The 21348-nt window shown below is 37.5% G+C and overlaps 2 protein-coding genes across 8 annotated transcripts; one reads left to right on the top strand and one right to left on the bottom strand.

Annotated features, from left to right (window-relative positions):
* The first annotated feature begins 320 nt into the window (after window positions 1-320).
* Window positions 321-3665, top strand: LOC107048444 (ubiquitin-conjugating enzyme E2 N). Its single transcript, XM_015271612.2, has 3 exons — window positions 321-485; window positions 1146-1406; window positions 2272-3665. The coding sequence occupies exons 2-3, from the start codon at window positions 1162-1164 to the stop codon at window positions 2480-2482; spliced, it is 456 nt and encodes a 151-aa protein (XP_015127098.1). The 5' UTR covers window positions 321-485; window positions 1146-1161; the 3' UTR covers window positions 2483-3665.
* Window positions 3666-3799: 134 nt separating this feature from the next.
* Window positions 3800-20688, bottom strand: LOC107048400. Of its 7 annotated transcripts, none has more exons than XM_015271553.2 (14): window positions 20352-20688; window positions 19006-19194; window positions 17042-17546; window positions 15967-16560; window positions 15718-15852; window positions 14892-15631; window positions 14481-14670; window positions 13998-14303; window positions 12698-12734; window positions 11098-11240; window positions 8682-9032; window positions 7766-7771; window positions 6777-7685; window positions 3800-6592 (listed from the first exon to the last, which is right to left on the bottom strand). In XM_015271553.2, exons 1-14 carry the CDS (start codon window positions 20612-20614, stop codon window positions 6521-6523), a joined length of 4440 nt encoding a protein of 1479 aa, XP_015127039.1. In that variant the 5' UTR covers window positions 20615-20688; the 3' UTR covers window positions 3800-6520. The 7 variants fall into 7 exon arrangements, with proteins under 7 accessions (XP_015127039.1, XP_015127055.1, XP_015127048.1 ...); XM_015271569.2 differs by having other exon boundaries at window positions 11098-11219; XM_015271562.2 differs by having other exon boundaries at window positions 14481-14655.
* Window positions 20689-21348: the final 660 nt, after the last annotated feature.

The raw sequence follows: 21348 nt of genomic DNA, 5'->3' as shown, positions 1-21348 counted from the left end.
GATCTTGCCCATCGGCTCTCAAAATCAACAGAATGATCATTAATCGAGAAAATGAATTAAAATTGTCAGCCAGAGAGAGACAGATGATTTCGCAGCGCCACCCAGAGGATGAGTCGTGCGGCGATTCGGTTTCGACGTTCACATTTCTCACATCAAAATTAGATTATACGATTTATCGAAAAAATATTTCTCCAACTGCTGTAAGGCTGCCCTACAGAGAGAAAAATCAATTGCATTTTCTGGGTCTCGAGGTAGTCCCAGTGGCCGCAACATCGTGGTTGAAGAATTATTTATTTTTATTTGTGGTAATCAATCGTTCGTTGGGGACGCATCAGAGCCCTGAAAACCGTCGACTTGGAGGTTTCTAGAAGTGAGAGGGAAGACGAGCAACGACACAATACTCTCGGAGTACGCGATAGTGCCGTGCCAAGACGTTACCCGGGTTCCCTCGACGCGGGGCATTTATTTGTCGGTTATATAGACACGTACGTACAGCATTTAACCACTTTATAATTTTAATCATCAACACTTGTGTGGTAACTGCAATTGAATTGCACAAAATTTTCTTCAACTAATTATTTTCCCGGCTACGAACGAGGGACTTTTGGGTGCACAACTGTTCGGCGTTCTCGATCATCCCAGTAATAGTCTTTTTTTTTCCTCTTTGTTTGTCAAAGATTGGAGAAATACGACAAATAATGTTGTTTCGCTGTTTTTTTTCGAAGTGTGATGGTATGTTGGGCATTCGGGGGCTTCACGAGGGCATAAGTTTTTATTGATTGATTTAATTTTTAAAAAACACGTACGAGAAATTAGAGCTTATTTTTCTCCTTCTTTCCTGGTAAGGTCATGCCCCCACTTCATTGTTCCTTGGATGATTTATTTTTCTCGAGTTGAATTTTCACTTTTTTTTCATCGGTTGCTCACGTTTTTTGCCCCATTTTTTTTTTCTCTTTGTTCTGCTCGGCCTGTCAATGTCAGTGGTTGAATGAACGGCGAAGTGGCCGTCAGGATAGTGGTTAAGTTTTCGGGTTGGGATTATTCGCATACTGCAGCAATCAGTTGAAACATTTGCAGTGTAATTGGGTTTTCTACGCTTGCTGAATGGTTTTTGGTGAATTCATCTGGGCCATTTCGTTTTGTAGAATATTCAATGAAATAATGGCTGCGTTGCCAAGGCGGATTATCAAAGAAACACAGAGACTGATGCAAGAGCCTGTACCTGGTATCAGTGCTGTGCCAGATGACACGAATGCTAGATATTTTCACGTTATTGTGACTGGACCCGAGGACTCGCCATTCGAGGGTGGATTGTTTAAGCTCGAATTGTTCCTACCTGAAGATTATCCAATGTCAGCACCAAAAGTTAGATTTATCACCAAGATCTATCATCCTAATATTGACAGGTAATTCATGTACATGGAGAAGAGATGACTCTTCATTTGTAATTCCATCTGTGATTTTGGTCTCAGTGATGAAGTTGTCGAATGGTTTGAGTTAATTCTATTTTCGAGCTGGCTTTTGACACTTCACTGCTGCATTGCCTTGTTAATTAATTAACGGAGGGGGAAAACGGCTTGAATAATTTACACTTCATCATCAGTATCTGCGGGATATCTCGTCAACTGAAAGAAAGCTAAATTATTCTCAAGACATTTTTGGAGGAAAGAACGAGAACTTCGAAAAAGACTTTTACAAAAATCAGCATTTCCTATTAAATTCACAAATATTCTCTGAGACGTAGGGGAGGGTGGGGTAAAATGGACAGACTAGACTTTTTTTTAATTATTCATAACTCAGAAACAAATTTATCAATTGAGCTCAATTTAGGCTCGTCTCAAAGGGAAATAGTTGTTCTGTGTATTGAAATTCATCAACATTTCATCCCCTCATTAACATTTTAAAAAAAGTCAAAAGTGTCCGTTTTACCCCAACCTCCCCTAATAATATAAGCCAAGACGACTTGAGAATGTTGGAGTGATTCTCATAGTTTTATTTAAATTCCATTCCGCAAAGAGAAACTCTCTGAAAATGGCTATTTTCCCAAATGTTTTCTCAAAATTGAAACAAGATAATGGCAAAAGGCTCAGTAACCTAGTGTTAAATAAACACTTAATTAAAATCCCCAATGTTTAAATAAACCTGTTGAAATGGGTTGAAAAAAAAATGGCCAAAACATCTCGGTATTCTCAAACCATTTTACCTCTTCACAGGAGACTTACTCCATTTTCCTTTCACCTTGCTGATGCATAAATATTATTCAATGTTTAGACTCGGAAGAATCTGTCTGGACATTCTTAAAGATAAATGGAGTCCAGCACTTCAAATAAGAACGGTATTGCTATCAATACAGGCACTCCTGAGTGCCCCAAATCCGGACGATCCATTGGCGAACGATGTCGCTGAATTATGGAAAGTCAATGAGAGCGAGGCGATACGTAATGCCAAAGAATGGACTCGCAGATACGCTATGGACAACTGATCTCAGCCGAGTTTCATAAGTCAGCTAATGCGTTGCCCAGTCCACTCAGACACTTCGAATTATAATCCTCCTGGCACACTGGCGACGTTTCGTACACCCGTGTCCACAATTTTGCTATGCAAATAATAAAAATAACAAGAATAATAATGAAACACCGTTTTTTGTAAAGAATTTAAAGAGAAAAAAAACAAAAATTGATAATATTTGGGTCTGTATTTTTTACGTGTGCCTGGGAGTTTAAAAATATTTCGCACCGTTTAAAAATGGAAGATAAATGCTAAAAAAATTAATCTGTTCAGTAAAATCATAGTCTTGGTAATGAGACTGCTGATTATCTTGTGGATAAAATTTAAGAGTGAAAATTCATTGAATTTATTTACCTAGTTCCATTGAAAATACGTGTCTATCGAAGACACGTGCAGTTGACTCGAAGTGATTTCATGGAATGAATTTAGATTTATGAGACGAAGGTAATTCGGAGAATTTAACTGAAATAATTTCGTTCAATTTTGTTCTCTCCCATTGAATTCTGAAAAATGTAGATAATTAATCAGGTGGTGATGAGCGAATTGACCCTAATGTGCTGTGCAATGAGGTGTCTATTTCGCCCCACGAATAACTGAAACATCGTACGAACAAAATTTCGGATTATTGTCATAACTCAACGCATTTGGTCCATTGGAAACTGATTCCATGTGGTGTACAGTATTAAGGATATTAAGTGAAACAGAAAACATTCAAATGTGCTTATCAATGTACCCAAAAAATTACAAAGAAAAAAAAACAAAAGCGGAATTCAATACTAATGTGACTGTCTGTTTAATTTCCTTTTTATTCTTCTCATTGATTTTCCTTCAGTTCAATTGGGATTTGCCCTCCAAAGCCCAACACTCAATTCATCTTCATTTACTCTTTGGATTGTACATAGATGATAAATATAGCCTAGCAGCTTTTGATAGATATATATATTTTTTAATTATTATTTTAAAAGTAAAGTTCAAATATCTCAGATCGATGGTGAAGTATCAATTCGATAGTTACCGCAATGGATTGTAATTCAAAGGATGAGGTTTTTTTTGAGACTAGCACTTATGAAAACGCCCGACACGACGTTGTATTTATACAGATATGAAAAAAATTGAAAAACTATAAAAAAAAATAAATGTCATTTGTACTAGATAAATTTGTATTAGAGTAAATTATGGTGGCTTTTCCTTCGCAAATACCGTACGAACCATCTCAGATGGATGATCCTTCCGTTTACTCAATCTAATATCAACAAAACGAGGAAAAAAATAAAAAATACCGTTGACTGAAGAAAAAAGTGGGATTTTTTGAATTCAAAATTACAGTTTATTGTTATCTTTGTGTGGACTAGTATAATAGTTATTACCATATACACATTCAATAGCTCACTGATAATTTAACTTACATTATATACCACTCACAAACATTGATAAAGATAGTCGTGATGATTTTTTTAAATATATTTTTTTTGTCAATTATATTTCACTTTTTTTTCAGCGTGCCTCTTCACGACTCCCAAGCTACAGCGCGCAAGCTCTAGCATCATAATAGGATTAATTTCTTAATTTATATCGTCTTTTGTCCCTTTCAATTATTTATAACGTTCAATTTATTTCAAGTCACTCCTCGAGTCACCGCCAGACATCCTTTACTCGCAATTCCCATTAGCTTTTTGGAAAAAGAAAAATTTCAACAAAACATGTTGCCTCTAAACACATTTTACATATAATTAGTTCAAATACAATACAAGTTCAGTTTCTTGTCAGTTATTTCTTCCATATTACATCCCCCATGTCTTAATCTCTGTCCCTAGCAATTATTAACAGCCGACAATTATTTATTTATTTTTCTTCTCCTAAGATGGAGTGATGAATATCAGGGCAGACCATTGGCTCAGAACTCCGATATTCATCCGCCACCATATCAACATGCTGTCGTAAAAAAATGATTTACTCTTTCTTCTAGACATATATATTCGCTTCATTATTATTTTCTCATCTTAATCATTATTTCAAAAAAGAGAAGAATTATTCCGAAACAAATTGAAAAAGAGAAGGTACTCGTTATCTACATGTTTAATTTTTCTGACATTGAAGACGAAAATAGGATGATAGTGACTTGGCTCTCACAATTTTAGGGATTCGAGAGGATGATTTAAGCGATGAAATCATAATATCGTGACATTGAGGAGAGTGAATATCATAGATCGGCTAAGGTTTAATTGTTCAAGCAGGTCTCGATGCACTCAATAATACAGCGAAGCATCATCATTTATCATTTCTACTCCCTCTCATGGCATCGTGGATTCAATGTTAACAACAAAAGCTCATAAATCATTCTCAGAAGTTCAGTCGGGGTGGCTAAAGCAGTCGAGTATTCTCATTTTTCCATTTCCCCTCATCTCTTACTTTAAACTGAAAACTATAATATACTTTTCTCTTACGCTTTAATGACTAGATAAGTTTTTTGAACTTGTTAGCCACCCACCTACATAACATCTTGTTTGATCCCATATTACATAATCTGATCTATTCCAATTCTCATCGAGGATATGAATTAAAAATGGCTACATTATTCCCCCCATTATTCCTCTCAACCAACAATCCTTGCTATATTTGCTGAGAATAATTTGTTGAAATGAAGATTTGATATTCCCTTTTCAAATTCCATGATCGATTTCATTCTACATGAGCGTTATTTATCGAAATGAGCACCACCAGACGCAGAGGAATACTATTATCCCATCGAATCCAATTTGAATGACTCTGCTCGATATTTCAGTCTGTCGAGTACTAATCAGATGCAAAGAAAAAAAAATGCATTTTGCCAATTTATGACTCTCCCTACAGTTGATAAGTATTCCGTGATGATTAAATGTTACGAGCTTTCGAGTGAAATGGAAGCTCAATGGCAATAAAATGAAGAGAAGGAAAGAACACATTCGTAGGATAGAGATGTACGTCTTCGTCTTAATATTCTTGTGGTTTATCATCATTTATGGCATGCTCCTCTAAATATCACGTTATTTGTCATGAGGCATACAAATTCAAAATTACATATTAGATACACAATATGTCTTTTAATACGAATTCATCTGTTTTTTCAGTAAAAATCAACAGACTTGGGCACCACAATTTTCTCCTTTTTATCTTCAAGCAAACTTTCTTAGCTTATGTAGAAGGTAAAGGAATGTATAGATTCATCTTGTTTTTTTTATCGAGTTTTCGAGGACTGGGAATAGAGTCATTTTGTTTAGAAATACTTGGACTACATAATTTGTCATTAAATACGTAATATACAAGATTTCATTTGTTATATTATCTTTTAGCCCTGCTCAAGAACTTGAAATGAGCTTTTTTGTGCTATTTATAATAGTGTGCATTGAATTTATCTATCATCTTCCTTGGCGTATTGATTTTTTATCCATCAATGTGAATTCCTACAGCAGTTTTAGTGTTTCAAATCTTTCAATCGGACTCTCCTTTGCAGTTTAATAATAAATATCTTTGCAAAGCATTCTTTCTTAATTGATGAATTGAGCCAAACTGAGCATTAACCCTAATTTACATTTAAAAACTAGCGTCACAAGCCTATCGATCCAACACAAAAAATGTTCATTCTCCAGATATTCCAAAAAACTGCCATAGAAAATCCCATTTACGTCCTGATAAAATGTATTTATATTTTATTTATATTTCATATTTATATATTTATAGATAGACTTTTTCTATGATAATCATTATATAAATTATGCTTCAGATTAAATACTTAGTTAACGTCATTTCATCGTCATCTCTTTTTGTATTATTTCGTACGTTTTAGGGTCTTAGGATCACGCGAATATCTATCATTTGGAACAAACCTTTCTTCCTTGGGGAGAGGAGTGGATATAGTAGTGGATGGCGGATTGTATTGTCTGTTCACTACGTTTAAATCGCCCGGTTACTGACTATTTACTCCGTTAACACGTTTGTTTTGGTTTTTATTCTATTTTTCCTCCTTTTCTTTGTTTTATATGTACACTGGGGATTCTTGTCCTGTCAGTAACCTGAACATTGACGTGGGCATTGTCTTCATGAGGATCTGAAATCAGAATATCACCAAAATATTATGAATCATCACATTGAAATGGGGTTGAAATTTTCATTTTAATTTCGTGCAAATTATTTTCTCCAAAACATTCGCAAAATTTTCACTTAAAACTTGAAGTGAAGCCCTCGTAATAATCCCTTCCCCTCCATAATGACCGAAATTATCGATTTCTCACCTCGCCAACTGACGTAGCCAAAAGATTAACAATCTTCTCATGGGGCACCGCCACGACACTCTGATTGTTGATCTCGATAATCCTATGACCAACTCGTACACCACCCCTCTCAGCAATTCCTCCCCTCAACAAACTACATATAACACCATTCTGTACACTAAAACCAAGCTGATACTTGGTGTCGGGCCTCTTTATTTTGACCTCAACCACTGGTGCACACGGTACAACAGTGAGTTTAACAACTGTCTGATTCTTAGAGTTTTTGATATAAGTTTGACACGTGGACAGTGGAAGGCCAACCAGTGATACACCATTAATAGCTATTATCTGATCACCAATGTTCAATTGTCCGCATCGTGCAGCAGCTCCAGCAGGTGCCAAATTGGCGATAACAACTGTTGGTAGCATTGAACCCCAGCCAGACTCGACAATGACAACTCCCAGTATTTCTCCCTTGGCTTTGGGCACCACAACTTCCTTCTGCATCTCCTTCTTGGCGAACATCTGCAGCTCATCGCCAAATATCTCCTGCGAGTTGAGCACCTCCTGGTAGTCCATTTCCTTCACAAAACTGTGATCCTCTATTCCGTTGGCTTTGAGAAACTCCATATAGGCTACTTGAAATGCCTGGCCAATGCTCTGCGCAATAAACTGTGCCTCTTCACTCTCAAATACATGGCATATCATCTTTGGTGTTCGATTTATCTTGGGTGCTTCTTCCATTTCATGGGGGACAAATCGTCTGCGCGCCATGAGAACAACGAGATCACCTATATCAGCTATGTATGATATTGTTCTCAATGCATGGTCCATCATAATTTCCTTGAGATCGGTGTTCAGGACCATAATTTTTTCAGTTGATATGAAGAGATCCACCTCGGTGCTGGGCTGGGTCTCACCGTCTGGTGCCTGCAATTTTATTTTCCGTCAAGAAAATTCATTTTTTTTCACGCCACAGGGCACGCGATAAAGTTAATCAATTTACTCACCAATGCCTAAATCAATAGAAGCAGCATGTAAGCGAGTTATGAGTTAGTACGGAGCTTCAATGAGTTTATTAGATGTACCTTTTTATCAACTAGTTAACTTATCAGATCAGAGGAATTATGAGTTAATGGTGAAATCATTCGTAAATTAATCAACTAAATGATAATTAACGTAACTAAACTTATGAATAGTGCGTGGTGGTGACTGATGATCGTCGAGGAAAAATTATGATCATTTTTTTCATAATTTTTGAAATGGTCATTTGTACCTCCAATTGGTCAATCTTCGTTCGTAATTCCATTAAACGAGTATAATTTTTTCTCCGCGCTGCAAACCGTTTTCTATCGGTGTATACAGATCCTCGATGTTTGTCGGTGTTGGAAAAAATATATGTAACAACTCAACAATTCACGTGGCGGCTTGACTGAAGCAGCTCTATCATAAATTCATAATAATCCGTAATGCAGAAACCTTTGGTCAATCGAATTAATTATGGAACAGCATTCAGTTACAACACCAAAGCGTAACGAGGGTGCAGTCATAAAAATTCATCATCAAACCGGGGTAAATAATCAGATAACTCTAAATATATCAATGTAAAATCAGCACAGGGGTCATTGTATAGCGATTGAATTCGGTTTGCAGCATAATAAAACATAACGAAATGGGCATAAAACGATAAATCATCGATAGAATAATTGAAATGCATGCTAAAACCAAAGAATAACGATTCAAACAAGCAGTTGGGGGGGGGGGGAGAAGGAGAGAAAAAGACGAGACTCGAAGCCACGACAGTGTAAAATAAATATCAATTATTGGAAGGTAATTGAAAAATTTTCCTGTCTTTGAAAAAATTCATCAATTCTCTCAAACATTCTGATTTTTTTTTTGTTTTTAAAAGGGGAGTGAGGGGCGGACCTTGATTTTAGTGACAGCCTCCTCGACCATGTGCTTCTTAAGGCGTTTACGCCGTTTTCTTCCCCCTTCCTCTTCCACCTCGACCGAACCGAGAAAATGTAGCCTGAAAACGGTGGTAGGACCAAGCTGTTGGCCGCCGATTGGGACAGCCAGTTTATTTCTCTCCTTTTGGTTGTCCAACGTATGTTGTTGTTCTGGCTGTACCCCACCGGCGACACTTCCTATGAGCTCCTCACTCGAGTCACAATCTTCATCTTCAATGCTTCCTTGTGATGCAACACTGCAGCGTCCATAGCCATGCTGGCCTGGACCATAGTTTAATAGAGTTGACTGCATTTGAACTGGCTCATCCTTCATCGGTTATTGTCAATCGTCAATTGTTGATGTATGGGTCGTTGATATCACGCGAAGGGCCAAACAGAACAAACAAACAGAAAGGCTCGGCTAGTTGTCAACAATGCCAATAGCAAACCACCAAAGGGAGCCAATTAGCTAATGCTCTTGTCATCATTTCCCATGGATTTTTCATTTACTTTGGGAATCTGAGTCACTCTTTCATGAAGTGAATTTATAAATTATTCATTCCGAATTCTTTTCGGACTCAACTACTGGATGAGGGAAATAAATTCAAGCAAGCTGCCATTGTTACTCAGATTTCCTGATTTAATTTCCAAACGTTATTCAAAGGGGATGAAAAAAAGTCTTTGATTGCCACTGGAGCTCAACGAGAAGCAATCAAAGACACATTCACGGACAACTGGGTTTTTTTTTCAGGGAGGTGACACACATTTCGAGATTTACAAACTTTCATGGTACGGGGTACGGGGAGGGCAGAGTGCAAGCTTGGACGTTATATTCTCACAATCGAAACTTTTCCAATTATTGATTTTAGTCAGAAGTTAAAAGAAGAAAAGGGAGCAAAAAAGTTCTCAATTTGTTTAGCTCACATTCATCGTTATGATTTTAAAAATAAGTTGAATGAGATTTTTTTTCCTCGCAATTATTTCCGTTACTCCACGTTCGCATTACATTTGAAAATTGTGGTTTTCTCAAACAATATTTGATGATTAATATTAAACAGCTCCTGGCATAATGCAAATCAAATTGAAATCCGAAATTCAACGATAATGCTGTTGCACAAAAGCTATCAATCACTTTTCAAATTTACTGCATCATCCAAAGCAAGATAAAAAATCAATGTCAACATTCAGACTTGGCTTCTGTCTCTCATGCCTATCTAATTTCTCTCAAATTCAAAATAACAAAGTCACAAAAAAAGTGTATGTGTGCGTATTCGAATGCTTGGTGGTAACTTTCAATGATGTCAAATAAACTACGAGAAGAAGCCCAACTTATAAACTGACAAGCAGACGATTTTTCAACAGCAATTAACAGTTATCAAGTCAAACGAGCGAAACATCCAACAGACACATAACTCAAATGACATTAAAATGATTAAATAACAAAGTTACACTGAGAAGATGACAGTGTTCGGTGGTCGGGTGGTGTTTTTAATATATATTTTTTTTCGTGATGTGAGGAAGGGGGTCGCTACACTGAAACATTCAGGCCTTTTTGCATAACGGCCATCGCACAATTAATTATCATATATCCGTTGACGAAATAACTCCATAATAGTCACAAATGAGCCAGCGATTTAGACTTCAAATCTGTTAATTATTCACTCAGCGTGGCTCCGCATTGTCTCATTGTTCATAAACTTCAGCTAATGCACTAATTAACGAAACTAATCGAGTCAATCTTAATCTAAGAAAAATTATCAAGGAGCTTTCAATTAATGAACTATAACACTGAGATGATGCATCTCCTCTAAACACTGTCCAAATCACTTTAATTTCAATTAAAAAGTTCTTCCCATCTGGGCGCAATGCCCTCCCCCCACCGAAGAACTTTATAATTGCTACAGTAAAAATAAATATCGATGAGATTCATTTTCGAAAACATTATTCACTTCATATGATCTTCCATCAACAAACCTCTATAATCTCAAACTAGTAAATACTTCATCATGATTAAAACATAAATATGTAAATAGTTATAGAAGCATTCGTAGCATGCCACGGTTTATGCTCTCTCCCGCAATACCAATTTCACCCCATTGTAAATAATCATTCGCGAAAACAAAAATAATATTCATAATATGTACATCAATAATTGTTTAATATTCAGCGAGTTTATCCTGACTGAATGTGTTATCCATGAAATGAACATAAAATTAATAATACGGAGATACAAACTACATTTTTATCCATCGACTGTGAATTTTGCCTCTTGATTCATATCAACTACAGATATCCCACTGAGAGTCATTAGAAATGATTAAAAATGATTATACATTTTCCCCATCGAGATTGAATACATTATTCTGTCATAAAGTTGATGTTCAGGGTCATACCTTTATCCTGGAGACAGCCTCCTCTGCCTGGCACATCCTGGTGGATTTGGTGGGCTGTCCTTCGCAGACGAGTTGCGTTGACCCGAGGTACCTCGCACGAAAGAGAACACCCTCGATCAGCACTGACGGATCATCCAGGAGTCCTGCAAGTGGCACGGACACACGTGTTTTACTCTCAATCTCACTGACATTTTTAATAAGTGTTCCAAATGTTATAACGTAGTCAGTGGATGCGCGAAAGAGTTTAATCGCGCTTTCCGAATCTTGAATAGCAATGGGACACTCCACGTCATTCATTACGAAATGCTTCCAATAGACTCGAGAAACACATTGAATGGAAAATTCGGCTTATCGATGGTATGTGGAAGATACTATTTATTAACTATCTCAACTTTCATATCTGTGTCGAAACTAATCGCTTTATGATGAGTTGATAAAATTGTCAATTCGTCGCTTCACGGCTATTGAGACTGTTGACATAACACAGCGAAAGAGCTATTGTAATCAATTCATCGAGTTAGAAGCCAAATAAAAGCAGGAATTACGTTGCTCGAGTGGGAGACGAGTTTTCAGCGCATTCCGGCTTAACGAGTTGTATTAATTTAGGCATGAATGTGGTATCATGTCAGTGGGATTTTTTTCTTCTACAACGCGTGATTTGTGACGTCAGGAATGAGGATAAGTGAACGTTATTACACAGGGAAAAATTGGTGTCTGCCTTCCCTAGAGAGCATTGGGGAGATGTTTTTCCGATGATTCTGAATCCGTTTGCAGAATTTCGATAGGCCATCTTGTTTCAGAGGAAATAAATGTTTAAGTTACAAAATAACGCGCGCACCAATCGGTCTGAAATAAAAGTTAATACCTTCCCTTATCGGGAAGCTAAAAAGTGAGGAAATTAAAAAGTGTGAATGGACTTGGGTTTTCGTGATCGACGCACCGAACAATTCTAAATAAAGCCAGGAATTCGGTATTAAAAGTTACATTAACACTCAAAAAGGGGTGATTAGTCGAGTTGTTTAATTTTTTGTTCTGCTTTGAATATTGCGGAGGAAATCGGAAAATGGTGTGAGACGTCAGGGCATAACAACAATAAAATATATAAAAAAACAATGAGTAAACAATGAGTTTTTTATTTAATATGAATCTAAGAGGTAAAAGAACCTCTAGTAATTGTCTCAAATCAGATAATTTTAGAGGTGAATTATAGTTGTTATTGAGGGGAAAATCTTCCCACTCTTGAGAATAAAAGTTTTTCACACAGTCAACATCAGAGTCTTGAAGATCGGTCACCTTTTTTTGGGACAAATCGATGTAGATGTTTAAGAAAGATATCTCTATCCACATACGGTAATGTATACATGTGATATTTTTATAAGGCAGAGTAAACCTGTAGGTTTAAATGTTTAAAAGAGAATTATAAGTCTGAGTAAATACTCACCAATTGTTAGAGGCGATTCAGATAAAACATCCAAAGGCGTAGGCATTATTTTCGAGAATGAAAAACGGAAAAAATTAGCTTGTGTTATGGATCGAAGTTGGATCGATAGGGAAACGTCATGCATTTCTGGAGACATTGAAATAGAAATTGAGAAATTACCTTCTTTGTTCCTACTCTTTTTCTTCCCATCTTTGTCCTGGAATAAACATGAAATTCATTGACAATTTTTCATTATTCGTTTTCTAACGGCTACAGTTGGTAATTCTTAGGAATGAAAATTATGCCACGTGCAGATATTGTAAAATTATTCGTAGAAGAGGAAACAGAGTCTCATGCAGAGGATTGTGCACCGCACTGTTAAGCAGATATGTGATATCAAGGGTGGAATTAGTACAGAGAATAGAATACTCGTCTTTAGTTTTAATGGACGTTAGGTAATCATCACTCTCTGGAGGTATTTGAGTTGCATGAGCCCATTCAGACTCGAAGCAGTGAATTATGGTGAAGTAAATCGATGTGTCTCAATGAGAAATACGTGGTTCGAAAGGATATTCTGAAAAAAATTATCTAAAAAAAGTGTAACATTTTTTATGATTTTGACTTTTGTCAAAAAGAAATTTCTGATACACTTCTTGGATATTTTTATCATACTACAGTTCCCCTGAAATTTTGAGGAATTTCCAATACGTTGAAGATCGATTATATAGATATGAAAACGAATAATTAGCGCAAAAAAAATTTTTTTTATTGTTCGTTTGCCCAAAAACGCTTAAAATGCTAAAAACAGTTCAGGGCCTCTAATTTTTGAGCTACAAAAGATTTTTTTTCTCAAAATTTTCGGAAAAACGTGTGGAACAACAATTACGAGCCATTTTTTTGGAATTCGACTCCTACACAGCTGATTTTGTTTTTTTTCATGTAAAAAAATTCACTATTTGTGTAAAAAAAATACAAAAAAAGCAAATTTAGCCATGTAAGAGACGAATTAAAAAAAACAGCTCGTAATTGTTATTCCACATATTTTTCCGAAAATTTTGAGAAAAAAAATCCTTCGTAGCTGAAAAACTGGAGGTGTTTTTGGCATTTCAAGCGTTTTCGGGCAAAAAAGCAATAAAAAAATTTTTTTTTGCACTAATTATTCGTTTTTAGATCTATATAATCGATCTTCAACGTATAAAAAGTCTCACTCCAATAACCCACGATTTTTAAAACTCACAGTAGTCTCCCCTTACACTATGAAATTCTGATTCCCAAAAAATCACCTTTCATAAGTTACACCGAGATTGGACAGTACGTGTTCCTCACTAAGACATGCCAAAATATAAGCCGAAGTCGAAACTAAACTAATTGACAAATAATTTACCAGTGGAATGAAAAAAGAATCGTATAAACATCGATGGAGAAGGTAGAAAGAACAAAAAATCTAATGAAAATTGGAAAGTGCAAACGTTCTGGGCACCTTTTTCACCTTTCCGCTGGACTCCTTGAGGCTCTGGGTGGGCGAGGGAGAATTTTTAACCGGGGTCTTCTGGGGACTCGTCGTTATTTTCGTGGGTGATGTTGTGTCACGCTCATTCGAGGGCGATTGAATAACCGTTACAATAGGTGGTGGAGACATTGAGGATGAGGTTGAGGGTAGGGGTTCAGGTGGAGTTAAAGCCTCTAATGGAGCTACACTCAAGGTTTTTGGTGGGGTTTGCTTTGGTGTTACGACTTTCGTACTCATTGATGGTAGCATTGTCCTAGTTTTAGGCTTCCGCCACCCCTGCATCAACATCAAATGACCATAAAAATTATTAATTCCGTGTTAAACAGCGAATTCACTGGCACGAAACTACGTGCGTGTTACGAGGGAAAGTATGTGCACCCAATCACCAAAAGAACTTTAGTCAGAAAAGAGTAATGAGTCATCAGTTGTCACCTCTATTTTTATCCAACATACCTTGTCATCGTAAAATCCCTGATCATCAGTTCTCTGTTGCCCCAGGAGTCTATCAGTCTCGAGATCAGTATCGGCCTCTTCCTCATCGACAACCTCCTCCACCTCAACCTCATTCTCATCCTCACCTCTTCGAGCCTCAGAGTCCTCACTATTACTCTCTGTGCACATCCTCCGCCTGCCATCCAACATACTAAAATTTAGTTAGATATTTGAGGATTGAATCTCGTAGTCAAGTGGAATAAGTGCAAAAGTAGATGTTCAATGGGTTAACACCGGAGAACTATCGATGGAACAAAGGTATTCTCAATGATTGAAACAGTGAAAAAGAGGAGAAATAAAAGTAACTTCATATCCCACTCAACGAGTCTCATAAAAAAGAAAATAAAAAAACCCATGATTTAAAATCATTACCTTGGAATCCAGATAGGCGAGACATTGGGCTCAGGTGGTTCCTCCGAGGGTGATTTAACCGGTAATGTCTTGGTCTTTTGCAGAGCCATTCTAATATCCTTGATGGCAGCCTCCACTTCGCCCCCAATTTCAAGGTTCATTGTCTGCCTGCCCTGTGGTGCCGGTGGTGGTGGTGTCCCTAATGGATCCAGACCGTCAAGATGGAGTTCATTCGTCTCGTAAGAATTTTCTTTCTGTGCTATAAATAAATCTGGTGACGTTGCTTTAAGTGTCTGAAGTATATCTTTCGTAACATTGAGACTACTGTCCTTTCCAGTCTCCATATCACCCCCCATAATATCATTTCTCGTTCTCTGAATAATTTCCTTCTCAATTTCATTGATCTGTCTCTTCATAAGCATAACAGTGGGATTATTATTATCAGTATCACTGGCATGTCCACTCGACAGGCCATCCTCGAGTACTGGCATACTGGTATATATTCTTAATGAATCCGAGTTGTTACCGAGATCACCAACAGAGCCCAGCAGACCACTCGCTGGTAATAATTCATTATCCATCATCATGAGGGACATTTCACTGTCTAAATCCCCACAATTGCTGTCGCAGTCTGTTGTCTCTGGGCTTAGGGTAAAATTGCGTGAATGGCCAACTTGAAGGCCAACTTCAGTTTCACCGAGGTCTCCACTGCTACCTGTACCCACTGAGAGGTCTAAAAAATTGTTCTCGTGCTCTGTTGTCTGAAAGGGAAAAACAATTCGCAATTATCCCGGTGCTTAAACTCGTCTCTTTGTGAAAGTTTCTCGACTAATGGAGGATAACTTACAGATTGTGGATAATCAGATCGCTGCTTCTTGGGTGATTCATGCACCATAACCTCCTCAGTACTCGGTAATCCACTGGCTAGACGTTGTCCAACATAAGAACTTCCCCCCTGTCGTCGAAGTTCATAGTCCAGATCCTTGAGAACAAAAGAGTAATAATGTAGTTTCGTAAAAATTTAACAACTCAACAACTCAATCAGTGAAGTTAAAGACTGGAATCCACCAACTCCAGGGATTCTAATTGAATTTACCTGGAAGGGGAATGTCTCTCCATTGTTTTCCTTCTCCTCGTTGGGTGGTGGGCACTTGAAGAATTCCTCCAGGACTTTACGTGTCTCCGAAAATTCGTAGAGATAATCGAATGTACTGCCACCAGGTGTTACGAGACTGGATAGATTGTCAGAGCTGAGAAATGATGGCTTGAGGAAGTCCTCCTCCTCCTCCTCCTCCTCTTCTGGCTCTGGTGTCTGCGATTGTGGCTCAGGTTGTGGTGTCTCTTCTACCGTTGGCGATACCACTAGAGTACTACTTATCTCATTCGGGGGACTCGAAGTTTCAACTAATATTTCAGTCGTGTCCTCTTTCGAATTTGAAAGATAATCAGTCTCCTTGTCCTTCTGATTTGGCGTTGTTGGTAATATTCTCTGGGGAAAGCCTGGCCTAGGTGTCATGTACATTGATGGAGATGATAATAAACTCGGTAATCGTGAATTTTCACGTACACCATAACGACGCGGACTACCGGAATACTGGGCTATCGGTAATTCACCAATTACTCTTGCAACTTTGTGATTACGCTCTGGTGATGGTGAATTTGCTTCACAGTCACTTGCTGGTGTTATTACCTGGCAAAGTGGGTGGATATATTAGAGAATATAACTGGAGTATAATGCAAGTGAGTTTCATTTTTGCATACATTAAGTTTAAAGGCTATGTTTTTGAATTTAAATGAGGGTGCTAACGAGTGTCGTATGCATTTGCTGGCAGCTGCAACAGTTATGTAAAGTCTAGAATCGTGCAGATGTTTACTGGTGTAAATAAAAGAGGAGTGAAGCCATTTTACATGAGAAGAATGAGAAGAGGGAAGAGTATCTCAGTAAATGGCCGGAAAACTTTGTGAAAATTTCAATATTTCTTGGGAGTGGAGAGACACAGAGAGTTTCCTAATTTTTCAAGCTGGGTAGAGAAATATTACTGGGTGTCTGCATTTTTCAGGGCTGCGGAGAGCTCACAAACTAGTCTCAACTTATTTTCGAGGAAAAAGAAAACTCTTTGAAGTTGCGAATGTCCTCGAGAGGATGGAGAACGATCTTGATCGTCTCTTACCTTAAAAAAGTCTGAAGTATTTCTAGGATAAGTTGATGTGGGACTTGGAGTGCTCCCAACACTGGATTCCAAGGGCTCCGACGGAATCCTCCGACCATCATCTTGCTCCGAATTCAAGCAGGTATTGTTAACCTGCTGGGTATTTGTCGTTCCCAAATCCAGTCTCAAGCCCTGCCAATTGTCGTCGATATCGTCGAATACAACGACCTCACCGTCACTGACAATGGCCATACTTCTGGCTGGTGTCGTATGATTCGACTGATAATCTACACAATTCTTGGGCAAGCCATAATCCAAATCGGTAATACTTTTCGGCACAGTGTACTCTACATTATTACTATTTAGAACCGAGTCATAGTTTATAATACGATTGCTTCGCGCAGCCTTTGGTGAATCATAATCGAGAATGGATTTTGTTGCGTTACGTCGTACTGAATGCACTTCGGATGAGAATACTGTCTCTGTTACTTCACGATTTGAACGTTGTCTTCGTGCCTCGCCACACCTTTAAATTAAAATTCATGGGATATTTATGGGTACGAGGAAATGTGAATATTAGATTAGATCGGGTACATTGAAGTTTATGCATTAAATTCGGGAAGTAACAGAGAATGCGATTTATTTAATGCGGTGCTCTCAGTGCACTTTCAACTCATGGTCTGATGGACACGGAGAATAATTTTATTTTTTAGGGATATATAGTAAATTCTACGAATTGATCCTTTATTTTTAGAAATGTATCTTTAATTTAGAGAGACTCTTGTCACTGAAATTCAGAGTAACAATTGCCATGATTTAGTATTATTTCATTGGACGTTAGTGACAAAATCACTTGGCTCTAGGATTTCTCACTCATTGAAATGTAGAATAGCGCAGATCCATAAAAACTTGTTTTCTCTGGGCAAGTGCTCTTCATACACTATTAATTTTTTCAATATTCGTACACTGTTAAATTGCAGGCGTATTTTCATTAGTTTTGAAAGGGGTCTTTTCATCTCTTACATCGCGCTCCGGAGAAATGGGAGAATTGAATGTAAAAATTCCATTAAACACATTCAATGAGTTGAATTGACTGTATTATATTTAATGCATTGAATGCGTGGCACTGCGTTTTTAATTATTTGACCGCAACATTTTCTGTTAATGAAAGAGATCTTTTCATGCTAAATTGTCACTGCAGACTGTTAGGAGAAAATTAAAATTCCATTTAATTTCATTCAGAGGGACAAACGTGGAATTTAACATTCCTTTGAAAAAATCAATGGAAAATCAACATAAATATCAATTTCCAAATTACGATGAATTTTCTGGATTTTTATCAACTTTTAATGAATAATCGAACTGTAGGAGAGGGTGGGGTAAAACGGACACTAGACTTTTTAAAAATTATTCATAACTCAGAAACAAATTGATCAATTGAGCTCAGTTCGGGCTCGTCACAAAGGGAAAAAATTGTTCTTTGTATTAAAAAAAAATTATTAAATTTTATCAACATTTCAACCCCTCATTAACATTTTAAAGAAAGTCAAAAGTGTCCGTTTTACCCCAACCTCCCCTAATAATAAGCCAAGACGACTTGAGAATGTTGGAGTGATTCTCATAATTTTATCTAAATTCCATTCTGCAAAAAAAACTCTCTGAAAATGGCTATTTTCCCAAATGCTTTCTCAAAATTGAAACATAAGATAATGGCAAAAGGCTCAGTAACCTAGTGTTAAATAAAGATTTAATTAAAATCCCCAATGTTTAAATAAAACTGTTGAAATGAGTTGAAAAAAAAAACATGGCCAAAACTGCCTCNCCCCCCCCCCTTTTCAACCTCCCCTAATTAAAAGTTGGCATTGATTTTTTCGTCCAATTGAGAATTTTCAATGACAAATCAATTTTCTGAAATTCCAAGCGAATTGTGATTTGATAAAAAATATGATAAACATTTTTAACAGTGACACTGCTATTGACATTACCTGCTTCTAAGTTCCCAAACACTCTGCCTGTTGGGTGATTTACTATTCTTCTTGACAGTCAACTTATTATCTGTCTGCGAATCATCATTAGGCACGGACTTTGATGAGGTCAAAAAACGAGGCTTCCTAGCAGCAACTTTACCTCTACTCTGGGAAAATACTTCCCTTCCACCAGCAATTTCGATGATCCTATTACCACAGAACAAAGTCGTTGATTATCTCATCACAGAAGTATCCGGTTGAAAGTATTATCCTGACACAACGGATATAGTATTCAAATGACTCGGTACGTTTGAGTTGGCATTCGTTTTTTTGTCAATCTCCTTTTTGCTTTGTTTTTAACCACTTGCCAACCACTTGTTAATGATCGTGATAAACGATAATTCCGGGACTAACCTTCAAAATATTGAGGTTTTCCAGCAAATACCACCAATTTTGGTGGTAAAACTCAATTTTTAAGTAATGTTTACGTTCAAAAAGGAGCGAAAATGACGTATTTTGGTTAAGATTAAATCACAGATTGTTGATATGGCTGCGCTCGCTCTTCATTCAGGCAGGACTAGAGAGAGAAAGGGGAAAATTCGAGTCTATTCAGCCGCTTGATTGCGCTGCAATCGACTTCCGTTTCAGTCTCACTTCACTCTCAATTTGAAATTTATGTATTTCTCGTATTCAACTCGAGAAAAAAAAATCCCTCTTGGAAACGAGGGGAAGATACCTTGAAATTATGGATCAGTTTTGCATGCAAGAATTGTTCTAACACGAGATTTATTCCTCATTTTTACCTCGCAGCGCTGTTTTGTGCACAGCTATTTGCACACATTTTTCTGTCAATTTCTCGCCTATTAAATAGTGGAATAACCACTGCCACTGGGCGAATATTTTGATAGATATGTATTAATTTATTTATTCTATCGAAAGACAAAGAATTCAATTGTTTCCATTTTCTGGCCGATTATTCCTTTTTAAAAATTTTCTGTTTCCAATTTCTGATTTTCGAAAAGAGTTTTTTGACTCGTGGGAGGTTTATAGCACGAGCCGAAGGCGAGTGATATAATCCCACGAGCCAAAAAACACTTTTCCCACGAGTATCGAACGATATTTTTTATCACAATGTGTGGAAAAGGAACGTTACTTTTTCGCACAGCGTGATGAAAATATATAAGAAGATTCATACAACAATATTCGAAGTAACTTAATCTACCCCTGAAGACGGAAAAGGCGGAAGAAATAAAATAAAATAATACAGTATAAACTAATCTAGTGAATCATTAACATGAGAAAATCTGCTGTCTATTTTACCCAACTCCTCTAGGAGATTAACAAAATTCAACAATTTTTCTCACCGAGAATCGCGTAGTTTGTAACTCCTGTCGCCCTTGGCCGACGTGAGAATGTAAACGGGCCCCTCTTCCGGTCCACTGTCATCATCCTGCTGTGACTGTCCCTGATGATCACTTCCCCCGATACTTCCATAATTCTGTGCATCCTCACTCCTACCAGACGCTGACGACGAGGAACTGGAAGACGTTTGCTTGGCAGACGTAACAGTTTGCTGATTGACCTGTAACTGCTGATTCTGACCCGTCTGACCCTCGAAACCGGGCATCACGCCAGCCGTCCTACGGGACAGCGAACCTGTTTTTTTCCTTCGACTCGTCGCTCGCTTTCTACACCTACGGACGCAACTTGGTATACTATACTAAAAGACTCAAAATAAACTGAGGAGTAGTTACAAATCAAATAAATAAATGAAAATTCATTCAATTGTAATTATTGCAAGGAGGTCCTCTCTTCGGAGAGTTAGATTTATCAAAGAAAGCAATTATATCAGTCTAGATGTCAACAGGATCTCCCTGCGGGTTGAAAATCTATGTATATTTTTCTTTAGCGAGGGTAACACCATGCAACAGGAGCTCCAAATGAAACCTCTTTTTCCTTCGTGTATATTTTCCTTCTCCACAGCAAAATGGGAACGAGGAAGCTAGGGCAGATGTGGATCGATGTTGGTGCTCCAATTTTCCAACAGAGGGTGGAGGAATTTGCGGAAATTAACGTGCGTCCATAAACACAAGCCTTGGATGAACGAAAGTAGAAAAACTCAAACTTTCAGAATCAACTGAGACAAATAATTGGAAAAAAAATAAGCACACATTTCTCTTGCCCAAGTTGCATCCTCCGATTACATCTGAATATTTTAGCATTTCAATTGTTCTGCAATCCTTCGTTCAATTAAACTCAATCATTCACTAGTGCTGGAGCAATGATTTTGTAACTTGCCTGTCGGTGGTGTCGTGCTCCAGATCTATCATGTCGTCAGCTGGAAATCCACCGCTAGCAGTG

Source organism: Diachasma alloeum, unplaced genomic scaffold (genome assembly GCF_001412515.2).
Source record: "Diachasma alloeum isolate Michigan unplaced genomic scaffold, Dall2.0 Dall_scaffold_00176, whole genome shotgun sequence".
NCBI classification, from domain to species: domain Eukaryota; kingdom Metazoa; phylum Arthropoda; class Insecta; order Hymenoptera; family Braconidae; genus Diachasma; species Diachasma alloeum.
Note: the sequence above shows the minus strand (reverse complement) of the source record. Positions and strands in the feature narration are given on the sequence as shown.